This window comes from Ambystoma mexicanum, chromosome 6q (assembly GCF_040938575.1).
Source record: "Ambystoma mexicanum isolate Mex_15411 chromosome 6q, UKY_AmexF1_1, whole genome shotgun sequence".
In the NCBI taxonomy this organism is placed as follows: Eukaryota; Metazoa; Chordata; class Amphibia; order Caudata; family Ambystomatidae; genus Ambystoma; species Ambystoma mexicanum.
Window position 1 is genome coordinate 967,470,313 of NC_090937.1, and position 27,239 is coordinate 967,497,551.

General features: G+C 47.8%; 1 protein-coding gene across 1 annotated transcript in view; it reads right to left on the bottom strand.

Moving 5' to 3' along the window:
- DCTD (dCMP deaminase) overlaps positions 1-27,239 on the bottom strand; it is a 306,663-nt gene that overhangs the window by 52,046 nt on the left and 227,378 nt on the right. Inside the window, exon 5 of the mRNA XM_069631471.1 lies at positions 11,919-12,015. Coding sequence (XP_069487572.1) covers positions 11,919-12,015 — 97 coding nt within the window. The remainder of the gene's footprint in view (positions 1-11,918; positions 12,016-27,239) is intronic.

A 27,239-nucleotide genomic window follows, 5' to 3' on the forward strand; every position in this document is an offset into this window, starting at 1 on the left:
CACTCCCTCGCAACTTTGATAAAAATCGGTACTGCTGAAAGGGAAAACGGGTGCTGTGAATCGAAAACCCCCTGACTCACAAGATGGCGGACGCCGGACCATGCGCGAGGAGGATCTGAAGCCGACAGCGCGGGGAGCCTGGACTGATTTAGTTATGAGGGAAATTTTCTTCCAACCATTCTAAGGTGCTTGCCATTGCTGAAACGAAACAAACTTAATCCTTCTCTACTATTGTATACTGCAGCACCTGTGCAATTATTAGACAAACTTTAGTGTGCTTACTACATTGTAGTGACATTCTGGTCTTAGAACTTTCCAGTCCGTACTCTGGCCGTTCATCCTTTGTGCCCATGTACAGTAGCAGTGCAGAAAGATTGCTGAAGGCAGACGTCACTTCTCTTGTTGGTGCATTCCGTTATGGAGTACTTCCTATGCCTTTGTCCTGTTTGCTTCATAAGTACACAATTTGCAGACCTACTCTATTTCCCCTTGCAATTCTTGTACATGGTGCTGTTTGTATATGTTCCTTGTGTTTGGTGATTTGTACCACCATTTAAGCGAGAACCTGCCTTCCTGAGCAGGTTGGATGCCACCCGATGTCCGCAACCAGACGCATAGTCCGCGACTACTGTGCGCATTAACATGGTGCCAGCAGCTTCACTATGTAATACAGTACATCTTTACAAACTAAGGTTATCCTGCTAAAAACCAATGAAATTCACTGAAAAAACATTGTTAATAAGGGATGTTATGGTTATGTTGCGCTACTAAAAACCTATGCAATTCAATGGAAAAACGTTGTTACAGGGACCTTATGGTTACAGGTAAAACCGAAACCCCCAGAAATTCGCAAGTTATGGTAAGCTAAGCAACCATAACTCACTACCACTGTGCACTGCAAAGACTAACACCCATGACATCAAAGATGACATCACAAATTCAAAAAAGGATGTCGACTGAGCGTGTTTGTAATACTATCCCTTGTGGGATGTGTACTGTACCCATGGTCCTTCAAGCGTCAAGGTCACTCAGATTGTTTTGTTCCTGAGATGAGGGAGCATGAAGTGTTTGCTTAAGTACAAGCAAGTCAAAGTAGAAAAGATGAAGGTGAAAGACATGTATGCACCTTCAACTCCAGGAGGGGAGGCTGGGTGGGTGCATGTGAATCTAAGCAGATACAAGCATCAGAAATACGATTACGTTAAGTAATGTATGCCTTCTGAGGCTTGTGAACCTGCTTAGAATCACATGCTATGCATATATTAGCAAGCAGTACCCAGAGAAGGAGGTGGGATGTTTGAAGGTACAGCGGCAAACAGTTCTCTTAATACCGCTTGACCCACCTGTGAATGAGCATGGGAATCCGTGCCCACGAGAGGACCGGCATGTGTGGAAAAAACAAAAATGTTGTATATAGGGTTTGACATTTGAACTAAAGTTTTTAGCATCACATGCTCTTCTTTTGCACTTTTAAGTGCATCATCAACTGCTTTGCCGAATAGAACACTGGTCATATTTAGTAAGGTAGCCTCTGTCTATAGTTTAATCCCCGATTGGCATAGCCACAAGTGTCATTTTAAAACATGAACATTCTTTAATAATGCAGCCAGAGTTATCTGCTGCATCTAAATTGTTTTTAATAATGCAGTTGGCAACCGGTTTCCCTTCACACACCGATTTTAAAGTCAGGGATTTTAAAGGCTCCGGAACGGTATTATACAATATGATGTGGCATTTATAATGCACCTGTACATAAGTATTTCTAGGCGCGACTTGTATCAAGTTGTTGGAATTGCAAGGGGTCACAAATGTGAGGCGGACAAGTAGAAAGAATATTTCCACAAGTAGCCATTTTATTAAACAATCAGGTAGGGATGAACATCTCACTTTCCCCTAACCCAACGAGGATGTTCCAGCCTGTCCAACTAATACTAAAGGAAACCACTCTAATAAAAAGGTACCTGTCCCTCACACTTATACATGCAACAAAATCATACAGGTAGCAAATGGCTGGTTAAACTCAACATAAGAGTGATATTCAAACAAATTATGTAAACATATATCCTTGTAACCAGGGTCGGATCCCCTTCCCCAGGATTAATGCAGGATTTTCTAAATCAAAGTTCCAGTCAAGAAAATTCCTTTCAAGAGCCAAGGTCTGTTTGAAATATAACACAAAATTCTGCTTATTCTTTCACTTGGCACTTGAACCGACTTATTGTTCAGCAAAATATCTCTCAACTCAAATACTAGTAAAAACTCCACGGTTCTTGCTTGATAATCCAAAAGACTTCATATTTGCACTGCCAGTCAGTTTTAAATATAATTTCTCTTCTTTGAAAAACACAACTACTTCCACATATCTTCTTCATGTTATAAATGCCATATCATATCATGAACAACAGGATGGTTTTTCCAGAGTTTATCACAACACATTAGTGGCCTTGTCACTCTCGTCACCACAACCTTCTACCACTTTGCAGTACTTCAATTATCTTCTTCCTGGCCCACTAACCTGCCAGGACTAACCACTAATACTGCCTTTGCTGGTGTACTCGCCTGCCAGGACAAAACTCCCACCACTACTACAAGTACTCTGTGGTGAGGCTTCTTCAAGCTTTCCAATCTTCAATTAATGTAGAAAAGTAAAACCCAACAACTGTTTCATGAAAAGGTCACAACACACTAGCAATGTTTCTCACTTTGATTCATCATTTGCACCAAGGCAATGCAGCTCGATACTGGTCACAAAGGTCTTCTGTTCTGCCATCCTTGATTCCCCTTAATTGCATTGTTTTGGCAATACTGGGTTTCTTGAATTGCCCTTCTTTGGCTTTGGCAATGGTGGTTACAATGTTCCTCAACTCTCAATGTAAGAGTTGCACCCACTTCGACAATGGTGGATACAAGGTTTCTCAAACAATTCCACCTCTTTAAACATAAGAGTTATACTTAATTGGCTTTTGGTCGAAACGGTATTCGAAAGCTTTAACGGGAGTCAGCGGTCTGTTTTGGAGTGCTCCAGGGTTCCTAGACAGAAGGAAACTCACTGGTTGTTCCGCACGCCTCCTGTAGACCAGCTGCTCCTTCTCCCTTAAATCGGACTCACACAAGAGTCTGACAGCTACCGTAATTGTAATGGGTTGTTTATAACGCGCTTAATACCCAGAGGTTTCTAAGCGCAGACCAGGGATCGAACCTGTGTTGCTATGCGTAGTCTTGCTTCCAAGGGGAGCACATTGCCTCTGAGCTATCCTCCCGAGACTCACGGCTCCTGTATGTAATGATTCCCTAGCTTGTGCGTCCTATAGCTGGAGCCTTCTTTGCTCCACTTGCCCTCAGGTGAATGCCACACACAGGAGTTGCACACAGCAGCACCAGAGTGCTCCTCTATCCATTGGGACAGCCAGTCTTCTTACCACTTCACACTCTGCATACTCTGCATCGCACAGGGCTTCCAACCTCTGCTACTTCCACTACACGGCAATCCGTTTTCAATCTAGCAGCATCTTCATCTCGCTCCACCTGCCGCAGCTACTTCCACAGCTTCTCCCACAACCTCCTAATGGTTGTGCACCTGATGGGGGCCTTAAATATTCAAAGGTCCAGCTGAGGTGTGGGCCATTAGAACAACTAAACTGCACACCAGTTCTGCACCGAGACCCTCTTCCTCGTCCCAGTGCCTCAGGTATTATGGGACTTGAAGTCTCTAATGTTCTTGTTCCTCTTAAAATCAAAATCTTCAAATTTTATAATAGGCTATTAAGACCATGGGATCATTAGGGAAGCTGGTTAGAGGGTTCTCCCAACCAGAGTCCCTTTGCATGTGAACCTCCCGCAGAACACCACCCCCAGGGTCAGGATCAGGAAGGGTCTGCCTTTCCCTGGCCACATGAGAAGGGTCCGAGGCCAGGGTCTTTGGGATGATCACCTCAGATGCATCATAGAGGACAGTGTTCCATAGGTGGGCGTTACAACTTGCTAACAAGGTGGTATTGTTTGCAATGCGTGTTTGGTACACTGCTTATGTACCCACTTTCCTGCCTAGGGTATACCTTTTTTTTGCTTTCTTTTTCAGGCAGTGCCTCTGCAGATGCTAGCGGGGTTCCTGCTCTCTTCCTTGGGGTTTTAACAACCAAGGAATCTGGTTTAAGTTGTCCCCTAATATAGAAAGTATCTGTAGGTGCAGGCTTATATGTTTTTTCGATTGTAGGGTTTACGGCTCTAGTTAATGATGGAGTTAGTAAAGAAGGCTGAATGTGCCTTTGCACGGATTGTAGTAATGGGATAAATTGGGTGACTGTTGTCACCTAAAATATCATCCACACAGACTGTCCTGTAGGGCTTCATGTGTGCCAATTTTAAAATGCACTGCTGCTTTAATGAGGTCATTAAATTGCAGCTTGTTATGTATAAGGCAATCATCAATGGGTTGATCTTGGTCTTCACGTGATGGCAAGACGTAAATGTTTGGGTCATCATAATATTGATCTTCGTAAATTGGACGTCTTGGGAATATTGGTCAACCTGCTGGTCATCAATGATGTACAGATCATCTGATACCCCTTGAATATCTGGAGTGGTAGTTTCAGTAGAAGAAGCGTCAGGGGTGTGGGAGAGGTGCACAGAGTGCAATCTTTGTGTTTAAGCAGGAGGTTCCCTCCCCTCTTGAGGGTCTGTAAATTGGTCAGGGTGCCTGCCCATGAAATTAACAAAGCATGACATTCTTTTCATGGTTCACTAAAACTTCTCTCTAGTCCACTGGCTTGAGCTAGGGAGATCTTGAAACTTGAAAGGATCTGTGGGATCCTGAGAATGTAGAGCTTCTGATGAAGATGTGGAAGGTGTATATAGTGTGTCTTTTGACGTGATTTCAATGGGTGTGGAAAAAGCAGATTTTATAGGAGTCGGCTTTAAAAGCGTCTTTGAAACATTTTTCGGCACACATCGAGGGTTTGGTTTCAATGCTTGTTTTTCGGCTTACAAAAGGAACAATTTTCCAGGTACATTGTCTGTAGTTACTTTGCTCAGAGTATGTTTTGGGTGTTTGTCATGCGGCGATCGAGTAGGTGAGGGACCAGAGGACAAAGGACACTTCGAGCTAGAAAGGGTTTTACTGCTTTCCTTTGATACCACATTGCCGTGTTTGTCCGACTGTTTATTCGACATATGGCTAGAGGTTGTGTGCGATGGGAATGTGTGCCTTTGTCGACGAGTGTGGTCTCTATCACAGGACCGCCGGCCGGCATATAGGAGGCGGGACTGGCACTATGGATTCGGAAGAACCCATGTCATCTCCGGCGTCACTATGTGCGCTGTAGCTGCCTTGTTCCTCTTCAGGACTCTTTGGCGCCTGTTGGGACATCAATGGATGCCTCTGCCTGTATGGCGTAGGCCACCCAACATTTCGTATGCCAGTCCTTTAATGTTTTCGGTTTAAATAGTTTACACGATTTACAGTGTTTCTCAGAGTGATCTCTGGGGTGGCAATGATTTCACATACAGTGCATGTCCTTCCAAGGGTATATAGGATTGCAGGACAGGCAAAATGTAAATGGAGTCTTTTCCATGATTGGTGTAAAAGGCAGCACAACAACAAATAAAAAGGGGAGAGAAAAGAAAAGACATTCTCTATGTGAAAGAGTATATGACAACCCTCACCCTCCCTACTGTAACAGGTCGGGGCTGGTGTAGGCCGAAGTCAATGGTTGTTTAGAGGCGAGGATCTCCCGTGGAAGCTTCAGATCTGATGACTTACCTCGAAAGCCGCTGAAGGAAGGTCGGAATGATAAATAAGAGCAGGCGCTAACAACTAATATAGGTTTATAACTACTTGTAATAAATTGCATTAGCTAATAACTCCACAAATAGAAACCAACTACGATGGCAAAAACAAACAATCTGAGAGACCTCAGCACGTTAAGGACCCTGGGATACACACAAGGGATAGTATTACAAACATGCCCAGTCGACGTCCCGTTTCGAATTTCGATACCAAGTCATGCAATACTCTCCGACTACCACTGGATGTCCGCCTAAGCATGTGATTCTAAGCAGATCCACAAGCCTCAGAATACATATTTATGTATCATGCTGGGTAGAGTGGGAGGGTTATGATGAATCTGTGTCAGAAAGGTGTGAATAATCTGACTTAGTTATTCTTTGTTTGAACTTTTCATATTGGTAAAGGAAACCAGGGGAAGGGAGCCATTCCCTATTGCTAGAATATTGACCACTTGGAACTTTTTAGTTGGATTTGCATCTTAATGTTGAAGTTGGAACCTTTGTGCACCTTGAGATCCAAAGACACTATCCCCTTGCACTTGGAGTGTGAGGGCCAGAATAGGATTCTGGACACAGGACACGTTCTTTTTTACTTTTGGACATCTTGACAAAGGACAGACCCCTTCATTTTTGGTTGAGGTAGCGAAATACCTCCTAGATTAGGGATAGTGAGGCATTTTCCAACCCCTTTTTATTTAACCCCTTTTTATTTAGAATAAAGTATATAACCAAAACCACTGCAGGGTCCACAGAAGCAACAATGGCATGGGCACCACAAAAGTGCAGGATGCCATGAGCCCCAAGAAGTACAGAAAGACAGACTGGATACTAGACTTTGGATTAAGAAGAGACAATCACGAAGAAAGTTAATCACCTTGTCCTCTGGGGAGGGGTTGTGGAGCATTCCCTGTCGAGAAACAGCCCTATGTAAAGTTTAGAGAGAAGACCAAATTGTGTAGCAGATAGCGTGTGCACTACACATGGGGTAATACCAGACCTGGGGTGCAGGTTTGCACGGGACAAACATCTAGATAAAGATAGGAACTTTGCCCTTCCAGACATGTATGGTCAACCTTACTAAAAGCTTGATGAAAACCCTCAGAGCAGAGGACAGTCTAAAGGTGAGGAACCTCAGCTGGAAATGTGTGTTCACAACCACGAACATTGGTTACTTCCTGTGTTTGGGATGGATTGACAGATGAAGCAGGCATCCTGAAGGTTCAGTGACACCAGCGAGTCCTGCAACTTGAGGGCCTGGAGGATCTGGGCCAGGGTGAACATTTTAAACATGTCCTTGCACAGAAGCTTCACAATTAATAACAAATGCAGGACGCCGTCCTCCTTTAGTAACAGACAGTAAAGAGTATCAGTGCCTCTCCAAAGAAGGCACCACCCCAATGGTGCATTTCACAATTAGTTGGCACAATTTTGGCAGCCGGGAGGCATCTGGAGAAGGGGAAGAGCGAGGACGACAGACCAGATGGCATTGAAAGAATGGGAGGCAATATCCCCGTGAGACGACCTGCGAGGCCCAGGCATCGCCAATTGTGCACTGCCACTCCTTGACATAAGAATTGCCCCTCCCCCCAACCCACAAACCCTCTGTGCTGGAGTATACTCCAGTGTGGTGTATGTGCTAGCCAGTGACAAAGCCCAAGCCGAGGGAGTTTGTCAGGGCTATGGCATCCAGCGCATGAGCCGACCTACATTGGAAGTGAAAAATCTTGGATGTCTGCTTTGGAACCGAGCCAGAAAATGTGCAGACGAGGTCTGCAGAGACTTCTCCAAGTTGGTTAGTTTCCTTGCTCTTCCTCCAGAACTGAAGAGGCTGGCACTAGGGCTTTGGCAAAGATGTCCGACATGTTACCTGAATTTCTCCAACTGCTCTAGTTTAGAAGAGCAAGTGTTGAAGGGTACACCTTAAATTGTGGCGATTCTCCAGAAGACGCATCGTCATCCTAGCAACAGGAGGTAATGAGGAAAAGAATGGCATCCAGGACATTGGCTAGGGAGCGCATGTGCGCTGCAATCGTCTGTAGGTTTCTGTTCCTTCGATCAACTTTCTACCCCAGTCTCCACAAGATCGACCTTCTTGGAAGCAGGCCTCATATCAGCAGAGTTGGCAGAGTGCACCTCATGCCCTTGTAGAAGGTGTGCAACTTAGCAGCAAGCTCTGGAGCAGCCTTTGCAAGCAAGGACTTGCACGAACCAAGGTCTTCTGTGATCCTCCTCCAGGAATTATAGGCAACCTATGTGGAGTGCGGAGGGGGGGGGGGGGTTCGATTAGTTGGACTTTGTCTGCACACATATAAACTGCCCTCCCAGAGATGTGTATATATGTTGTGGTGGGTCAAATGAATACAGACTCCAATAAGCCATTTCAATGCTATATTTTTTTTAAGTAAAAAGATAATGGCCATCTTTCCCATTGCTATAAGGAGTCCCCATTTAACAAAACTAGCTAGGGCGCTAGTCAATCATCAGTAAATGTATTTAACAGAATCAGTCCACGGCCCAAACTAACTCTAGCCGACCTACCGCTGAGAACTACAAACAGGGGAATTGTTCCTTTCTCCTGGATTTTTTTGCTTTTTCACAACTTTATTTCAATAGCTGCTTTTCAGATACTCTCTGCTCTTTGGCGACAGTTTTAATCAGTGTTTACAGTTTGATCCATACTTTCTAGGCTTTTGTTTCTTTTCTCTTGTATTAGTGTTCTCTGGAGGCTTATTGCCCTCCTCTTGGTTCTCTGTTGAGAGAGTTCGTTCTCTCTTCCCGGGGTAAAGTTATCCAATATTTATAACTCTCTCCTTTAGTATTAGTATTCTTTTCTCTTTTGTACTGTTCACAAACCCGCGATCCCCTTCTGATATCGGTCTTTGGACATGCATTCGGATTCAGCCTTATCTTCAGGCTCTCATCATTTTATTCTCTTCTTGGATTATGCTTTATTTGCCTTAACTGTCACAAGTAGGAGTACTCCAATAACGATACTCATTTATTCCTTAGGGTTTCAATATTATAAACTCTATCTTGGCTGGAAAGAGTATGATAGGTCTCATAACTGTTCTCATTCACTCCTCTGGGATTCAAGGTTATAACCTCTCTGTCTTGACTGGGACGAGTATGATTGGTTCCATAACATAACAATTTCCCTTCCCCGTCCGGGGGTCTCCTGTTTTCCCCGATACCTGTTGCTCTTAGGGATAACGTCACCAGGGCATCTACTAGCTCGGGTCAGATCACTCTTCCGCCAGCCTGGTTTCTCTCGTACCTTCAATGGGTCTTCTGTCATCGAGAATGGTCGCATGGTATTTACAATACCATTAGGTTACATGTTACCTCCGACAGAGTGGTTTCAGCGCCGTTTCTATGCAACCACCTCTGTCTCACTCTCACCATTTCCCATGACGCCACACGTCGGCATTCACTTCTCTCCTTCTCTTGATTCCAAGTGACAGAGCATCCAATTCTCGTTTTCGTTCCTTTTCGGTTGCAGGACACTGCGCATTCAGCTTCGCATCTGCACCGGCCTGCGAGCTGTTTTGTAATTTACGATTTTCTCTCTCGTCCACTCTCATATAGGACGTAAATTTCCCTGGCGTACGTCCCAGTCTCTCTCTCTCTCTCTGCCTCACTCTCCTCTCCCCTGCATCTCATCCTCCTCGTCATCACAGCAAAATGTGGGTTTTTCTTTTAAAGTAACATTTACAGTTCCCTGTTGACATCAACATATACTTGTTGCTTCTTTGTGCTACTTTTCACAGGGTATGTCCCAAGAGATATTGTTGGGCTGTTTTCTAGGGAGTGCCTCACAGGAACGGGAGTCCTTGTCCCCAAAGCGGGAGTCTCTCTCGGTGAGGTCCCACTTTCCGCGACTGCTAGGGAGGGTGTTGCAGAGTGGGCTCACCTCCCTAGCCCCACAGGGGTTGGTGGGGGTGCCCCTTGGGGAGAAGGGACAAATTCCTATGAAACATCACAATGTGCTCATATTTGTGTCCATGTATGTGCTGTGTCAGAACAAGGAGCCGGACACTTTAAGGACATTTTAAGGGTTCTTTTATTTAAACTATAAGAAAAAGGCCTAACTTTCCCTAGCGGTAAAGGGATTATCCTTTCAAACTAAATAAATAAAGTTGCTTGTCAGTCATCATGGAGGTCCAAAACAAATGTCCCCGGTCCAAACCTAACTCTACCTGACCCTACCACTAATATGAAGAACTTAAAGTAGGCCAAAAGAATGCCTCTTTTCCTGGTATATTCTGGTCTCCTTGTATTCCCTTTCTAGAAAGGTCTCTTTCAAACATATGTTTCTTGAGACAGTCTTCTTGGATATTCTCTTGACATCTCCTTCATGAGCTCTTGTAGCTCTTTCAAAACATTTCCCAATCTTGTACTCTTTTAATAGGCTTATGACCACTTTCCTTGATACACACTCACATTCTTGTCTTTGGTTGTATATTTCTCAGTCTTTAAATTCAACCTCTCCTAGGTTTTATACGACTATTAAATTTTAGCCTCCTTCTCTCCTGGGTTCTCTGCATTGGAGTATTACTTCTCGTATACTGTTCCCTTGACAGTCTTATCTCAACACTTATTACATGTTTGTGTAGCACGTTCTCTGCGGCTTCAATCCTGTACTCCTGGGACCTTTCACCTTCTTCCCAGCGTCTTCATTTCCAGTCTCTTTACTTCACATACAGGGTTAATGGTTACGTTTTTTACTGGCTTCTCACAACTCCAATCAGTCTGGTTTATTGTTGGTAAAGCGTCCTTATGACTGGGACGAGTTTCTCCTCTCAAATATGTTGCGCTGGCAGCCTCCCGCTTCTCCTGGTCTCCCAGGTATCCTTGTATATGCAGGGGAACCTTGCAGGGCTCGGCACTGGTCCGGGAATCGACTTTGTTGACCGGCTTCTCGGTCTTTAATTTCGCCGGTGTTCCTATATCGGCTTCCCCGCACGCTGCTCCATCTATGGACGCTGACAGTAAGGAGGTGCCAACGCTCCCGGTTAAGATTGTCTCAGAGTTGTTAGCAAGGTGTCTTGCCCGCCACGATACGGTCGTGGTCACGCCACCACCTTGCACAGGATTTCCCTTTTCCTTCTGCCAACGGCTTCCCAGTTGTTGGATTTGTCGATGCTCAGCGTCTCAAGTTGACATTCTTCAGCCTTCTGAATGTTGCAGGCTTCACAGCTTGCTTCTGCTCTGCCTCTCCAAGGCACACTTACTTCAGGGGGATTCCCCTGCACACCATCACTCTCCCTCCTCGTAAACCACTGGTCCCAGTTAAATAAACGTTGCTTCTTAAAGAGACATCTTATTTCCTTTTGATGACTGCTTCCGCATTGCCTGCAACCAGATGTAAGGACGACACCTTCTTCCATAGCAGGCAGTCCCGGATATGGTGCTTGGTCTAGGGAGCTCCTCATAGGAACGCGAATCATTGTCCCCTCAGCGGGAGTCACTCGCAGTGCGATCCCATTTGCTCAAACCCCTATGGAGGGTCTTGTGGAGCTGGCTCACCTCCCTAGACTCAAAGGGGATGGCTTCCCCTTAGGGATGAATGCCTTTGTTTTGTCACAGTGCACACATCTACATATGAAATCTGTCAACCTAACTCAACAAGCATTTTATGCATCACACCAGCACTCATAGGCACAGCCACAATCAAAATCCATGCACAACTCCGCTTCACCCCAACCCACAACTTGACTACGCTGCCAAAGTCCGATCCACCTTAATGCATCAATTGACAATATAGGGAAGTACAAAAATAGATATTACTTTCATAAAAACGGATGTCTAATCCATAGGACAGCTAATGCTTTTTGGGACACTTCCTTTCCCAAATAGTAATTGCAAACAGAAGCCAGTGACTGAGTTCTATAGAGAAGGCTGCGAAGTACCTGGTATCTGAGGACTCTAAGCCGCATACAGTGAATGGAAGAGCCATTCACAATCCGTAGCCCTTGCCTAAGACTTCCAACTGCCTATCATCACGGCAGGAGAGCAAAATACATGTTATTGGCTCCCATCACTCCGTCTACATGGCAGATGGGACTGGAACACAGAAAAACAGATTCAAGCCACAACAAAGTAACTTTTCAGAACTACGAGGGTTCAGCGCTTACTTGTATTTAATCCCAGTCAGATCAAACATCCGCCTTGCAGCAATCATTTCAGGGCTATCGTGATACTTGTCAGACATAAATATCACTTCTTTAATTCCTGGAAAAATTGGAAAAATATTGATGAAAAACAATCAGTAAAGAGAGATTAACGTGCAGCACATTTTTTAAATGATAAAAGCTAATAAACCCGAGAAAGGAACAGGAGATCCTGCTTACAATACTCATTGATGAACCGGTCTTGTGAGATTAAAAACGTTCACAGGTGAAAGCATTCATGCTCAATAGTATTTTCACTTTACCACATTTTATCAAAGCTTTCTGAACAAATCTTTGGTAACCACTTAAACTCTGCAGTTCAGTGGCACATGAGGGGACATTTCTATTCCTGAAAGGAAAAGGTTGTGCATTACCAGCTCTTAAACGTATCTCACGGGTGGAAATTAAGATTTCATTAGTAGGAGCTAAAACCAGCTCCTGGGTATCGTGCATCACCCAGTAGGCAGGAGCTACCTATAGTGAACAAGGAACTAGTATACAGCATACCGCAAATATTACATCCACAAGAGATTCAGACTCACGTTTTGTCCATTATGTATGATCATTGTGCTTTAAATGTCTTCAAGATGTTTCTAATGAGTCTTTGAACAAATTCCCAAAAGCACATATTGGAATATTTGTATAACACGAGTTAAACTGGAAAGATAAAAGTAGCACCAGGTAGCTGTTGTCAAACTAACCAATTTCGAACCCTTATGTCTACTGTAAAGAAGGCATGGTATCAAATCGTGAAGACAGACACGTGATCACAGTTCAAGGGTGTTTATTGAACTTCAATGGGTTAGTTAAACACCTATCTAATCCTAAATCTAAAGATGGGAGCAAGCTACGACATTAAAAAATAATAATGCAGTCCTAGTGTAGTCTTTGTCAAAATAAAATAAAAATAAAAGGGCCTATACTAATACACCTATTGCCATTCCTTACTTCTTAATACAAAATGGTGTGGGATAACAATGTATGCAAAAGAAAAGTGTTCAAGAAAGAATATGTCAGGATAGTTGAGCAGTTGGCTTCCCATCCCCACATTTTCAGCACAGCAAAAGGCACCACGTACAGGCTTCACACACACACACACACACATTCTGGCTTCTCTGCAACGAGGATACAGTTCAAAGCGTAGGTTTCAGAGCCTGCTGTGCCAAAGTCTCTTTATTATTCAATGTTTCCATTGCAGAGTGCCTGACGTGACAAACAGGCACTAAGGTTCCTTTCTTGACAGGTTGTTCATATTCACAAGTTCTCTGGTTCATTATTCACCATGGGTCTCCCTCCTCCAGGTTCGGAACCCCTTTAGCACAATGTTCTCAATTGGTCTAACTCAATCGGGCTCGGACAACGGATCTCCCTCATTCAGGCTCTGGCTGTCAGAAATAGAAGACTCAGTTGTGCGATGGATTTTGCTTAAACCGTTGCAGGACCATTTCGATTCACTTCAATTCTCATTCTTATCTTTCACTTTTCCTTTTTATCACTTTTAGCTGGACACCTTACAGACACCTTTGATTGAGTACACTCACGGTGCCGGACCACTGTTACAGGTGTTATCTCTCCCTTCTTTTTGTACAAACATCCATCAGTAATTCTACTTTCATCGCGTCTTGCATCACACGAGTTACAAATCTTCCTTCTTGCGCTCTTTATACAGTGTTGCCGCTTGCAATCTTGACTTTAACACAGACCGGTCTTGCATAGGTCTCCCAGTACTCACCGTCTGTGTTAATCTTTCTGGCGCTGTTTTAATCTTGGAGCCAAGGACGGTACCATGGCTTCCCGACTCGATCAGCCATGCAGGAGGGTCCCGGGTATCTCCGACACACAATGCAGGATCCTTCAGTCTTGTTCCCTAGTCTTACACCCTTCAATCCAAAGGACGTTGGATAGTAATGGTTTTCCGCCGGAAAGGTCAAGGGTATATCCGTTCTGGTGTACCATTTTTGGTTTGCCCTTTTTCTACCCTCGTTCAGCTGCCGTCTTGAAAACACTGTTCCTTAGTGTGCTTTGCCTTGCTCAGTGTACTCTCGTGCTCCGCTTTTTATCATGTGTGGGGAAGTTTAATGGAGGTCATGTGTGAGTGATTACCATTAATTGCCTGGCCATAGTAGTGGGACATGTCAGGTACAATGCTCGGGTGCCAGTGTTTTTTCTCCCAGAGCGGGGGGTACAGTTCCTAAATATCATACCGGGTAGGTTGAAGTAAAGGTATTACAGGGAAGGGGATACCACGTCCCACTCCCCAAGGACTCCTCACCCAGGTGATCCACCCGCACTGGTCCACCCCCCGGGATCTGGATCCAAAGGAGGTAGCCATGCCCTGGCCACCCGGGAGAGATTCGCGGGGACTAGCGGGTGAGACACCTTCTGGTTTCTCACTACAGAATAACAACAGCTAGCTGTGACAGCAGATCTTTGTTGGGTATACACTTTAGGGAGTCACAGACAGTTGCAATACCGCCCACCGTCAGGGGCAGGATCTCTGCACTCAATGAAAGTGAAACCATGTAATCCTCGAGTCTATCCGAAGCTTGACTATGGATAAACATCCTTTCAAAACAGTTCACGTCCATCTGGGAAAGAAGTAGCCCCCATCAAAGTCCATTTCATGAATAAAAGCATACTCATAATTTCTTTGCACTGTTAGAAAAGGAAAGTCATGTGAAAGAAATATTTGTGTGCCAAGGTGATAAAGTGATTGTGTTCAATGCCAATTTTAAAATTGGGTAGTTGTGGGCACAGGACGTAGTGATCAAATGCAGAACACAACCTTGAAATTGTTCTGCTGGCAATGAACTGCAATAAAAGCTACTGAACCTAAGGCACCGAAGGCATAACTCTTTCCTCATCTTAAACCAAATGTAATGCAGGTTTTGAGAAGTTCTGCTAAACATATATTGTTGTTTATTTGTTCCATTTTCAATGCACCCGATAAGTTTTAAATATGATTTATATACTTTGGCAAGAAGGAACAAGTTACTTACCTGTAACTGTTGTTCTCCAGCATGGCTCTGGCATGGATTCACATGCTCATGAATATTCCCCGTCGTCAGGCTGGGAATCCTCGGTAAAGAAAAAACCAGTATCAGTTTTGTTCCTGATCTGTCTTTCGTAGTAATAACCAATCACTGGTCTCTGCGTCATACTGACCACAGCCAATGACTGCCCTCTACCTAAGCACCGCCTCTGGCAGCCATCTTCAGATTTGGAAGCACGTGAAGTGGCAGTATGACCAAGTGAAGAGCCGCAGAGGGGTAGGCGGGAGGGTTCGCATGTGAATCCATGTCAGACCCATGCTGGAGAACAACAGTTACAGGTAAGTAACTTGTTCCTTCTCCAGCATGGGGTCTGGCATGGATTCACATGCTCATGAATAAAGAATACATAGCAGTACACACATGCACAACCACGGGAGGTGGCAAAGGCTCAACATTAAGCATTACATCAAACTCAACATTAAGCATCTTACCTCCTCACTAGGCTCACCTCAGGCGAACAGGTTGCGCAGCACTGCTTGGCCGACCCTGGACTCCTCCCTGGAATCCCGATCGACGCAGTAGAATTTCGTGAAGGTGTGCGTCGACCTCCACGTAGCAGCCCTGCATATGTCCAGCAGGGGCACACCAGAAAGGAACACCGTGGTAGCTGCGATCGCTCTGGTGGAATGGGCTCTCGGACGGCCAGGCAGCGGTCGGTTTGCCAACCGATGACAGTACATGATACAGCCGGAGAGCCATCTGGAGATGGAAGCCTTCGAGAGAGCCTTCCCCTGATTGACAGGTCCAAAGTTCACAAAGAGTTGTGACGTCTTCCGAAAACACTTTGTGCGGTCCATGTAGAACTTCAGCGCTCTAGCCACATCCAGCGAGTGCAAAGTCCTCTCAGCCGGCGACGAAGGCGATGGGAAGAACACAGGCAACACCAAGGGTTCGTTGAGATGAAAGTCCGACGGTACCTTGGGCATGAAGGAGGGGTGCGTCCTGAGCACTACCCTCGTGTCGTGAAAAGTCAAGTACGGGGCCTTGCAGGAAAGGGCCTGGATCTCTCCCACCCGTCGTGCGGAGGTGATGGCCACAAGAAACGCTGTTTTCCACGACAGAAACTTCAACGGGGCCGAGTGCAGAGGCTCGAATGGAGGTCCCATGAGCTTAGTCAGCACCACGTTGAGCTCCCACGCCGGGGCCAGCGCCTTCACCGGCGGGAACTATCTGAACAGTCCCTTCATGAACTCTTTCACCAGACGATGAGACCACAGGGACGTCCGGCCTGTGGTTCTGGTGTATCGGGAGATCGCAGCAAGATGAATCTTGATGGACGCGTGTGCCAGTCCAGCTTTGGCCAGCGTCAGCAGGTACGGCAGTACCTGGGGAGCCGTAATCCGTAGAGGGTTAATCTTCTGTGCGTGGCACCAGACAGAGAACCTCTTCCATTTGTGTCTGTAGCATTTAAGAGTCGAGGACGCCCTGGCCTTTGCAAGAACCTCTCTGCAGTCGGCCGGTAAGTCTTATCCTCCAAACTCTAGCCCTGCAGGAGCCAGGCCTGCAAGTTCAGCGATTTCGGGTCGTGGTGGAGGATGGCGCCTCCTTCCCTGGAGAGTAGATCCGCGTCCACCGGCAGCTTGATTGGCGGGGACGCTGACAAGTCCAGAAGGTCCGGGAACCATATCTGCCTCGGCCACGCAGGTGCGACGAGGATCATCCTGCACCGTGACCTCTTGAGCTGGTTGACGAGCCGGATTAGCAGTGGCAAAGGAGGGAACGCGTAGAGGAACAGGCCCTCCCAGGGGAGCGAGAAAGCATCACCCATGCTCCTCGCCTGGGGAAACCTGCTGGCGAACCTCCGGCACTTGGAGTTTGTCGCCGTCGCGAACAGGTCGATCTGGGGTGTGCCCCAACGTCGGAAGAGGCGATCCACTAGATCCTGCCGTAGTTCCCACTCGTGGCACGAGCGCAGCTCCCTGCTGAGTGAGTCGGCGATGGTGTTTTTTATCCCTGCCAGATGAAACGGCACCAGAAACATCCTTTGGGCGACCGCCCAATGCCACAGGTCCTGCGCCTCCTTGGACAGTGCTGGGGACCTGGTTCCGCCCCGTTTCCTGATGTAAAACATGGTGGTGGTGTTGTCGGTGAAGATCCTCACCACCTTGCCCTTGAGGGACGGAAGGAAGGACCCGAGGGCCCAGAACACTGCACGGAGCTCCAGTACGTTGATATGGAGGGACTTCTCCGTCGGGAGCCAGAGGCCTCTCGCGTGCAGATTTTCGGTGTGCGCTCCCCACCCTTCCAGGGAGGCATCCGCGGTCACTGTCTCCTGGTGGTCTGGGGTCTGGAAGTCCATGCCCGCCGTCAGATGCGCGCGGGTGCCCCACCACCGGACCGCTCGGCGGAAACTCTCGTCGAGTGTGATCCTCTCCTCGAAGCCGCCCGTCGTTTGGATCCAGCGCGCGTCCAGGAACTCCTGCAACGGGCGCATCCGGAGCCTGCACATGGGAATGAGGTAGATGCAAGAAGACATCATTCCGAGGAGGGACTTGATGGACCTCACCTTGGCCACGTCGGAAACCAACATCCGCTGTACCTTGCCCAGGATGGACCTGGTCCTTTCCTCCGACGGGGAGGCCAGAAGGGACACTGTGTCGAGCTTCGCTCCCAGAAACAGTGCGTTTTGCGCAGGTACCAGGTGGGACTTGGCGTAGTTCACGGAGAATCCCAGGTCCGTGAGAAGTTGGACGGTCCTTGCCGTGTGCTCCACGGCGAGCTCCCTCGTCTTGGCTCGGATGAGCCAGTCGTCCAGGTAGGGGTAGACGTGGATCCCCTCGCGGCGCAGCTGCGCCGCCACCGGTGCAAGGCACTTGGTGAATACCCTGGGTGCCGACCGTAGTCCGAAGGGGAGGGCTTTGAACTGGTAGTGACGCCCTTGGACCACAAACCTGAGGAATTTTCGGTGCCCCTTTAGGATGGGAATGTGGAAGTAGGCATCCTCCAAATCCAATGACGACAGGAAGTCTCCTTCCTCCAGCTGCCCCAGGACGTGCTGGAGGGTGACCATCCGAAACTTCTGCGCCTTGATGAACTTGTTCAGACGTCGCAGGTCTAGGATGGGGCGCCATCCTCCCGTCTTCTTCACGAGGAAGTATCTCGAGTAAACTCCGGAGCCCCGAAGCCTCTTTGGGACGAGTTCGATGACGCCCTTCCTGAGCATCGCCTTTACCTCCAGGAGAAGCTGAGGGACGTGAAGCTCTCTCCTGGCCACGGGGGGGACGCGCGGGCACCTTCTTTGAAACTCGAGCGCGTGGCCCCGGGCTAAGGCATTCAGCACCCAACGGTCAGTGGAGATGGACTCCCACACGCTGACTAAGCTCGCCAGCCGGCCTCCCACCGGGGTGCTTCGGAGGGGGCCCGACCCCACGGTCGGTTCAATCCTGTTTCGACGAGGCTTTGCCGCCTTGACCTCCTTGGCGACGACGGCGGGGTCCGCCAGACTTGCCTCATCCTCTGTAGGCCTCCTGAGACGACGAGCGGGCCGCTTGACGGTAGGTGGAGAAACAGCCGCCGGAACCTTTGGAGGCGCCCTTGCCTCCGCTGCTCCGAAAGGGCGTCCGTCGTTGCTGCAGAACCCCAAGGGCCCGGGCCGTCTCAGTGTCCGTTTTAATGGCCTGAAGGGAATCGTCCACTGTTTTCCCAAACAGGTTGTTCCCATCGAACGGCATGTCCAGGACTCTGGTCTGTACGTCTTGACGGAAGTCCGTAGCCTTGAGCCATCCACGCCGCCTAAGGCACACGCCGTTGCCCAACTGGCGAAACCCAGTGTCGGCGATGTCCGTCGCAATAGTGATGGCGTGGTCCGACGCCACCTCGCCTTCCTGTAGGATCTCCAGGGCATCCGCCCTCTTGTCGTCCGGTAGGAAGTCCAGCAGGGGAGCTAGTTTGTACCATAGCTCCCTGTCGTAGCGGGCCACGATAGCCAAGGCATTGACCGCTTTAATCGTCGTCGCTGCAGACGAGATGACCCTGCGTCCCATAGCGTCCAATTTCTTTCCCTTGCCGTCCGGTGGGGAAGTCGATGTGGAGGCCGCACCCCCCCCCGCTTTCTTCCTGGCCGCCGCGGTGATGACGGAGTCCGGGGTAGGCTGCGCCCAGAGGCACAGGGGGGCCGCGTCCGGGACCCGGTACTTCTTCTCGTACCGGTCTCTTCTAGCCGGCGTCGTGGAAGGGTTCTTGAAGAGGGCGAGGCCCTCATCCCAAATGTCGTCCAGTAGAGGCACCGCGAGGACCGTCTTCCTCTTAGCCTCGCGCCGTTGATAAAGGAATCCTTCCTTTTTCTTCTCCTCAGGGCAGAGTTGGAAAAGCTCGGATGCCCTGGCGATCATGGAGTGGAACGATCCAATCTAGTCGGGCGGAGAAACCCTGGTGGGAGGCGACGACGGTAGATCCTCGTCGTATACCTCGTCGTCCGTACCCGTCGCTGCCGTGTCAGTCCCCGTATCATCCCCTCAGGAGGAGGAGGGCTGGACGGGGCACGACGGCTGAAAAGGAGGTGGAGGGTGAATCCTTCTTTTCTTGGGCGGGGGGAGCACCAGAAGGTCCCTGTTCAGGATCCCCCGACGGGAGAGGTTCCTCCGTCGGCAACGGTAGTCTCGTCCTTATCTCTGAACATAAGGACTGTATAGCCAACAAAATGGCCGCCGAGTTGTCTTGCGGCACTGGCAGAGGGGAATCCGACGGGCGATCAGGATCCATCCCGACGGGCCGGTCTTCTTCCACGCCAAGGCCGTGGCTTAAGACCTCAATCAGCTCTTCCTCTGAAGCTGAGGCCGAATCTACGACGACGCCCTGCCCCCCCTTTTTCTTCCCCGCCGGGGGTTTCACGGGGGTCCTATCGATGGGCACAAAAGAGGACTCCCTCCGAGGTGGCAGGGAGACTCTGAGCCCCGAGGTTGCCACCACTGGTGTAGCCTCGACAGGCTGAGCCAGGGCCGCCGCGACAGTATCGATAGAGGGCTTGGCCGGATGGATTAAGGCCTTCACCACCTTAGGTGCGCTCACCGCCTTATCCTTGAGGGGGGGGGGGGAACACTGCCTCGCTCCCCCTCCGATGGGGCCTTCGAGCTCGACCGGGGCCTCTCCAGGAGCTTCACCGGGTGCTCGCCCTTCCTCTTACCCGACCCAGAGCGTTGGCTCGTGGCTGAAGGTGCCGGGGCGGGTGCGCCCTGCCTGGCGCCCGTAGAGGCCGACCGTTCGGCGCTCCCGGTGCCAGCGGACTCGCGGTGCTTGGCCTTGTGTTGGACCCCCATCGCCGGGGCGTCCTCAAAGGTCTTAGAAGACCGCTCGGATTTCTTCCTCTTCTTCTCGCCTGACGGGCTTTTCCCTTCCAGCCAGTTGGCGAGACGTTGATGGCGGTCCTTCATGGTCCGCTCCGACATATTGCCGCAAAACGCACAGTCTTTCTCCACGTGTGTCTTGTCCTCATGTAAGCAGTAGAGACAAAGGGAGTGTTCGTCCTCCTTAAAGACGTTCTGCAGCTGGCATCCAGGACAGATCCTGAACAGCTTTCCGGGCGTCGAGCTTCCCTTCTCCTGGGCCATGTCCGGGCCTGAGAAACTTCTGGAGTCCTCCAAAAGCGTAGCTCGACGAAATCTTCACCCTTGAGGGGCACAGGCGAATCCGACACGGGTCCCCGTTGATCGGATGGAGAGTCGGTGGAGCTTGAGGCTCTTTTGATCGAAAAAAACGAAGTTTTTGAGAAAAAATGTGAAAATATAGCACTAACGCTCGAGAGCAATAGCACGAGGATCCCAACACATGAACGTGCGGTAAAAATCTGAAGATGGCTGCCAGAGGCGGTGCTTAGGTAGAGGGCAGTCATTGGCTGTGGTCAGTATGACGCAGAGACCAGTGATTGGTTATTACTACGAAAGACAGATCAGAAACGAAACTGATACTGGTTTTTTCTTTACCGAGGATTCCCAGCCTGACGACGGGGAATATTCATGAGCATGTGAATCCATGCCAGACCCCATGCTGGAGAAGTGGTTCATTTGTGACGGAAGATACAAAATGTGCAGTGATTTGATGACTTTATTAACTTTGCATAATTTACTCTGATAATAGCAAGAACGCGGATTCTCCTGAAAAAACTGCCAAACTCAAAAAAAACAGATCTTTCACTTTTTGGAGCATGTAAAATGTTAAGGGCCATTATAGATTTTTAAGTACCAAACACATGCCACCTTATTGCCCATAACACTGCTTTGGAAGTTATGGAAAAAATATATTTGAGCTCCTGCGCATCAAATCCTAATTTCAGATATATGTAATAAGGTCATAATTATTACATTTTTACCAGGCAACCGAGAGAGCCGGTCAGTTTAATAAATAAAGCTTTGAGTTACGGAGGAGGGTCTGGACACATTTTCCTTGCAGGTGGACCTTTTTAAAACGAATGTAATGGGCCAGTCTCCCGGCCCCTACCAGCAATTTCATTCTACCACAATCCTTAGTAAACCGTTTCCTTCTAGCAGACTCATTAGGCCCCCATCCCATCTTAGCCATTGGATATGCTTATTTGGATGATGGATTGATTTGCGCATGCGTGGACCAGCCCGGGTTACTGGGACAAGGTCAGCGGCGTGGGTAGTGTTAAGAACTGTTTTTTTAGTTAATGAGGTGTGACACCAGATGTCACAGGGGTGGGGGTCAAACACCCCTTGGCTGAGGAGAAACGTAAATTGTAATGGAGGGTGCGCATTTACGCCCTTAGTTTGAGATCCGTTTGACCGGAAGGGCGTCACATCTGTAATGGACAATAACGACGGGCTGTATTTTCATGCATTGAGGCATTGTTTTGGCAGGATAAGTGTGCTGGAAAGCCTGGTTGTAGTATTCTTGAACATTCCCTAATCAGGCGAACAATGACCTATAAGAAGTAAAAGGTCTGAGGGTGGGTGAGGTCAGTTAGGTGGGGTCCTTTTAGACACAGGATGCTGTTCTTTAACTTGCAAGACAATTAACAAATCGTGTCATGTTTTCCATTACCCCCTAATTGAAGCATGAGCCTGGTTTCTCAATTTTCAATACAACCCAAATGTCAAAGTTATTACATTTTATTAGAATTGGTAGTTCTAGGTAAGTTATTTATTTCATGTAATATGCAATGTATTGCGCGCCTCAAATTTTGGAAGCCTGTTGCTGCTCGATTTTGCAAAAAGAAAAGGGGGACAAGGGAGAGGCAGGTGCGATACAGCTCGCTAATGAGCGCAAGGTGGAGGCAACAGAGTTCTCAGGGCCTATGTGGTTGTACATGGTGCGTTTGGTGACACCTGGGTACAAGTTATTTCCAGACGTGAAAACCCAAGACCAAGATGATGGTGCTTGGACACAGGGAGAGCCGCGGTCCTAGATGGGGATATGACCAAACTAAAGATCTAGTGGGTTGTGCAGTGAGCTGAACAGCTTCCGCAAAGTTAGTATGGTGGGGTGGCGTTAGCAGGCAGGAAGTGGTTATTTATATCTGTCTAGTGTAAAGATGCTAATAGATCGAAAGGAGAGTATGTCATTTAGGAAAAGGAGCGGTAGTTTGGTGGGCTTTTCAGGAGCACCTTGATGGAGTTTAAAATGATCCGAAACAACTTTCACCAACTTTCTGGCTGAGAGTAGAGGTCGAGATGTTTTATACATTGGTATGAAGTGACTGTTCTGGGTTCCAATTTATGAAAATATCGGAGAGACTGACCCAGCTTAATTTGATCTCCAGCATGTTCAAATGCTGTGCACCAGCATATTTTCAAGCGTCAGAAAAACTGATCAAATGGATCTCGTCGCCATTTCACTTTAGTTTGCTAGGTTGATGCTCACGTTGGATTGTGGGTCCAAGTTCATGATGCCCATTGTAAGTCAGAGTGATCCATCCTTTGGGATTTGAATGTCTGTGCCCCCTTGCATCGACGCTTCAGGAAGAACCTAAAGATTCTACTAATCAGAGAACATTACACCAATTGCCGATTATTCCACTCTACTGCATTTCTCCCCCTAGATTTTTTTTGTATAGGCCCTTTATATTTGACAAGACGCCTCTAGAACTGTCTTATTATTTGATGGTCGTAGCTTGCTCCCATCTTAGATTTAGGTTTAGATTAGGCATTTTACTCACCCATTATACAGTTTAATTAACACCCTTGAACTGTGATCACTTGTGTCCGTCTTTACTGTTGCCACCATGAGTTCCTTACAGTAATCTGGTGCTGCGTTGAGAAAGGCCTTTGCATTCCGTCCAACATGAGTAATGCTCTTTTAAAAGATGTCTACCACCACCCCATCAGCTACATCCAGTTGGTATCCAATCTGCTGAAGAGAGGGTCCTAGGAATGCCCCTCCTTGCCCCGAGGAACATGACGCGCCGACGGTCAAGAAATGTTTGAAGCTACTCATCCTTTTCGGACAAATCCCAAGTACACTGTTTGCTAACACGTACACAGAAAAGTATCCCCTTAGCCAGCCTTACAGACCCAATCCAGTGCATATCCTTACAGGTATAGGGGACACAAACGAGATTGTGGATGGAAATACCTTAATGGGCACTCAATTAAGCACCAGGAAGCCATCATGCTGACGTCATTAGTGGCACAACGACATAGCAGCATTAGTCATGAAGCACACTCGCAGCCGCCCTGCACCGCATTACACAAACACACATTCACATACACGAAGAACATGCTTACACAGTTCTATATCTAGAGGACGGATACATATACATACTGTCAAAGCTTTATTATTTTTTCAATAGCCAAATGCAGTAACGCAGAACTGCAAGGCAAAAAGAGATCCTGAGTGAGCTTGCAAATGCTTATAATGAATAACCCTATGGAACTACAGGAGTATATATGGAGCCTGGTAGGACCATGTGCGACTAACTTATAGGTTACTTAGTATAGCACAAGCACCATATTATAGGTCTAAGGAAAATTACAGAAAGCCTCAATTGAGACAAGAGGAGCTAATTCAGGCTGCATGTAGGGCAAAGCAAGCTCACAGATAACCAGTCACATTCCAAACAAGACGACAAGGGACCAGCTTCAGAGAAATTGAATAAATCCTCATATATGCAGGCTCAAGAGCTCGACTTTGTTGTCTACAAGCAGGCGATGCAGCCGAGTTAGACAATGGGTGTTCACCCGAGATGGGAAAGGAGAGCCGATCCCAGCAACCCAAGAGTGAAACAAGTGTTGAAACGTGGATACGCACTCTCATAGGCAAAGGTGGTACATTACCAGATACAATACAGACACAGACGTTTCACATCACCTTGAAGCGGTGGACAGAGTGGTGCACGGAGAGCTGAGAACCGAATCGAGTCCCAGACCTGGGGAGATCAGCTCTAGCCAATCCCAAAATAGAAAATCAGGGGTGGATGGCAAGGGGCAAGAACCAGTGATAAACCCATGACTCTGCAACTATGTAATAGTTTCTTGGGGACGGGACAGGCCAGCCACCGGACTTGCAAGGACCAGCAGAATAACCTCTATAGGGTACGTCTATAAGGGATACAGTTCTCAGTACCCAATCCGCACCTGGGATATGTTTTTGGAGAATCGCCCAGGTGATGACGCAATGTCACAACATAACTGGGGCGCAAACATTGTAATGTTGAGATGTACTGGAGAATCTTGATTGTCTTGTATGATCCCTGTTGGTTTTTTGTAATCAACCACAATTCTAACTTGCTGTTGGCTGAGTCCTCTGTTTATTCTGGGGAAGGATGTTGTGCCCTTGAGAGTCGGACGGACTCCCAGATGGCCTCTGGCATACCATCTACAAGTTGGCAGCCTAGTCGTTGGTTGGGCTACGTTAACCCGGCACAAAGCAGACTCTCCCGCCGCAGAGCCTGAGGCTGTGAAACGCCTCGCGGGTTTCAAGAGCAAGGGGGAAGTACGCCCTGTGTAAAGGCCATCAGGAGCCAGCCTGGGAAATATCCTGGCCGCGGTCTGCCTGGATTCTTGAAGACCAGAATAGCGAAGTGGCAGCTTTGGGGGACGCAGCAGCCGAGCAGTGGCATCAGACGAAGGAGTCTAAGTATTGACCCAGCCACATGGCAACTGAGGGGAGAGGGCGAGTAACAGGGGGTGCACGGGTGGTATTGAGTATTGGAGAGTATTGCCAAGTATTGTCAAGTTTAGTAGGGACAGGAGTGGAGGTAGATGTCATTTTCTGTGGTTAGGGCACATTTGGTTTCGAGGTAAAAGGTTCTGGTGAACAACAGACTATTGACTCGAGGGCACAGATGACAGAATTTATGTAAATAGTGGATTTCCTGTCTTTTGGGCGTTTTATCTCGGGTCATAGATGACAGTATTCCTGTAAGGTTTAGCAAAGGGAGCTGGCCTAGATTGTGGAAGGTGATTCGTCTAGTTCAGTCTCGAGGAGACAGTTACTTGTAAGGCGACGATACAGGTACAGATCTAACACAAGAAAATATTAGTATACTCTGCTAGGAGGCAGGAAGACCGCTCTGGGGTTTGTGTTGGGTTTGTGTATATATTTTGGGAAACAGGGTTCTAGCATTGTGCGTACGGTAACTGATTTCTTAACACTACCTTGCTTAATGAATTGGTGACGTCAACCCTAGGTTTGTGCATAGGACTTGGAGAACAGGAGGCAGTGAGGAATCAGTGTTGGGAAGCTGGAGATTGACAGACAAGGTTGTCCAGTCGTGGTGCAGGTGTGCCTGAGGAAGCAGAGATTTTCAGAGGGGCGGTGCGCAAAGCACGCTGAGGGTGGTTGTTGAGCCAGAGAGGCATGGAGAAAAGTGAAAGAATTACTATTGTGTTTTTCCCTTGACAGCCGAATATTGAAATCCTCGATTTGAGGTCAAGCAAGAGCAAAAATAATGTATCAAGGGAAGTGCGGGAGTGACAAGCCGCTACAGCACCTGTGTAAGACCCTCCCACCTTATAAGGATAAGATTTGTAAATACAGCGTAGAATGGACTAAAAGCACTGAGTGTAAATTGACCAAACCATGGCCTCCATGCAGATGTTTCTCCAAGGATGTGCAGCAATCCCTACTGACACACTTACAGGGTACCTATAAGGAGAAAAAGCTAGCGAGCGGGTTGGCAATATTTGAGTTCTGGAGGATGTTTCAGGAGGGAGAGGGGGACGCAGAGAGGCGTCAGTGGATGCTGAGCCAGCAGGAGGCGCAGGGGCACCGACCCTCTCCTGCAAGCGAACTCTGAGGACACAGACTATGAGCAGGGGATGTACCCCTATGGGAGCTAAAAGCAACAGAAGGCTAGTCAAACCCAACATATAAACCATCACCATATACCAAGGAAGAGGGACTGAAAGGAATGGGGCAGCCGATCGGTGAAAGGGGAGTGAGAAGTGAGGCGCAGAAGGGCACGAAGAAGGGGCAAGAGGGCATAGCCACAAAGGTGGGTACAGGGACATATTCTCCTAAAACTGGAAGGGAAGACGAACAGAGGCAGAGGGAGCAACCAAAGGAATGGATAGCCTTAAGGGAAACAGCGAAGCAAAGGACTGGGCAGAGAGTAGATAGAAAGGAGAGAGAAAGCAAAGAGAGGCTAGAGAGGGAGCACAGACAGGGAGAGGGAGGAAGAGAAAGAGCAGGAGAAGCGAGAGAGAAGGAGGGAGCAAGAAGAGATTGAGAAGCAAAGGGAAGCAGAGGAGAGGGGAAAAATGAATGTTTGTGGATAGGGAACGGAGGAAGTAGCAGATGGAGTGGATCATAAGAGAGTATGAGGAGGAGCGCACGATCAAAGACATAAGAGCATGATGGGCATGGGAGACAGCATGAGCATGGGAGGAGGAGGTAGCCACGCAGAGCCAGACAATACAGCCCTGCCAAGCAGGACCATCTGTTAAGGATTTCAATGGGGCGACACACCTTGATCTTATCCTAGTATGTAGCGAACAACTGGAATGCTTTTTCTTATTTCTGCTTATTCAATTTGAGATGGCACACAACCCGTCTTACACCCCCTTTTGCAAATTCCCGGGTCACAATGGACCATGAACCAGGCCGGTTGGTGAAAATGCAATATTTTAAAATTCAAAGGCAATCATACACATTTTTAATATTGGGCAGCAATCCCCAATGGGGTGATAATTACAATGGAAACTGAAGCAATACACTTGGTTAACCTTCTATTAGAACATATACAAAGCACAAACGAATAGGAGCACTTTTTCTCTTTGGGTAGATAGCACCCATATTTCTCCCAGTTTTGCCCTCCCAAACCTCCATGAATCGAATT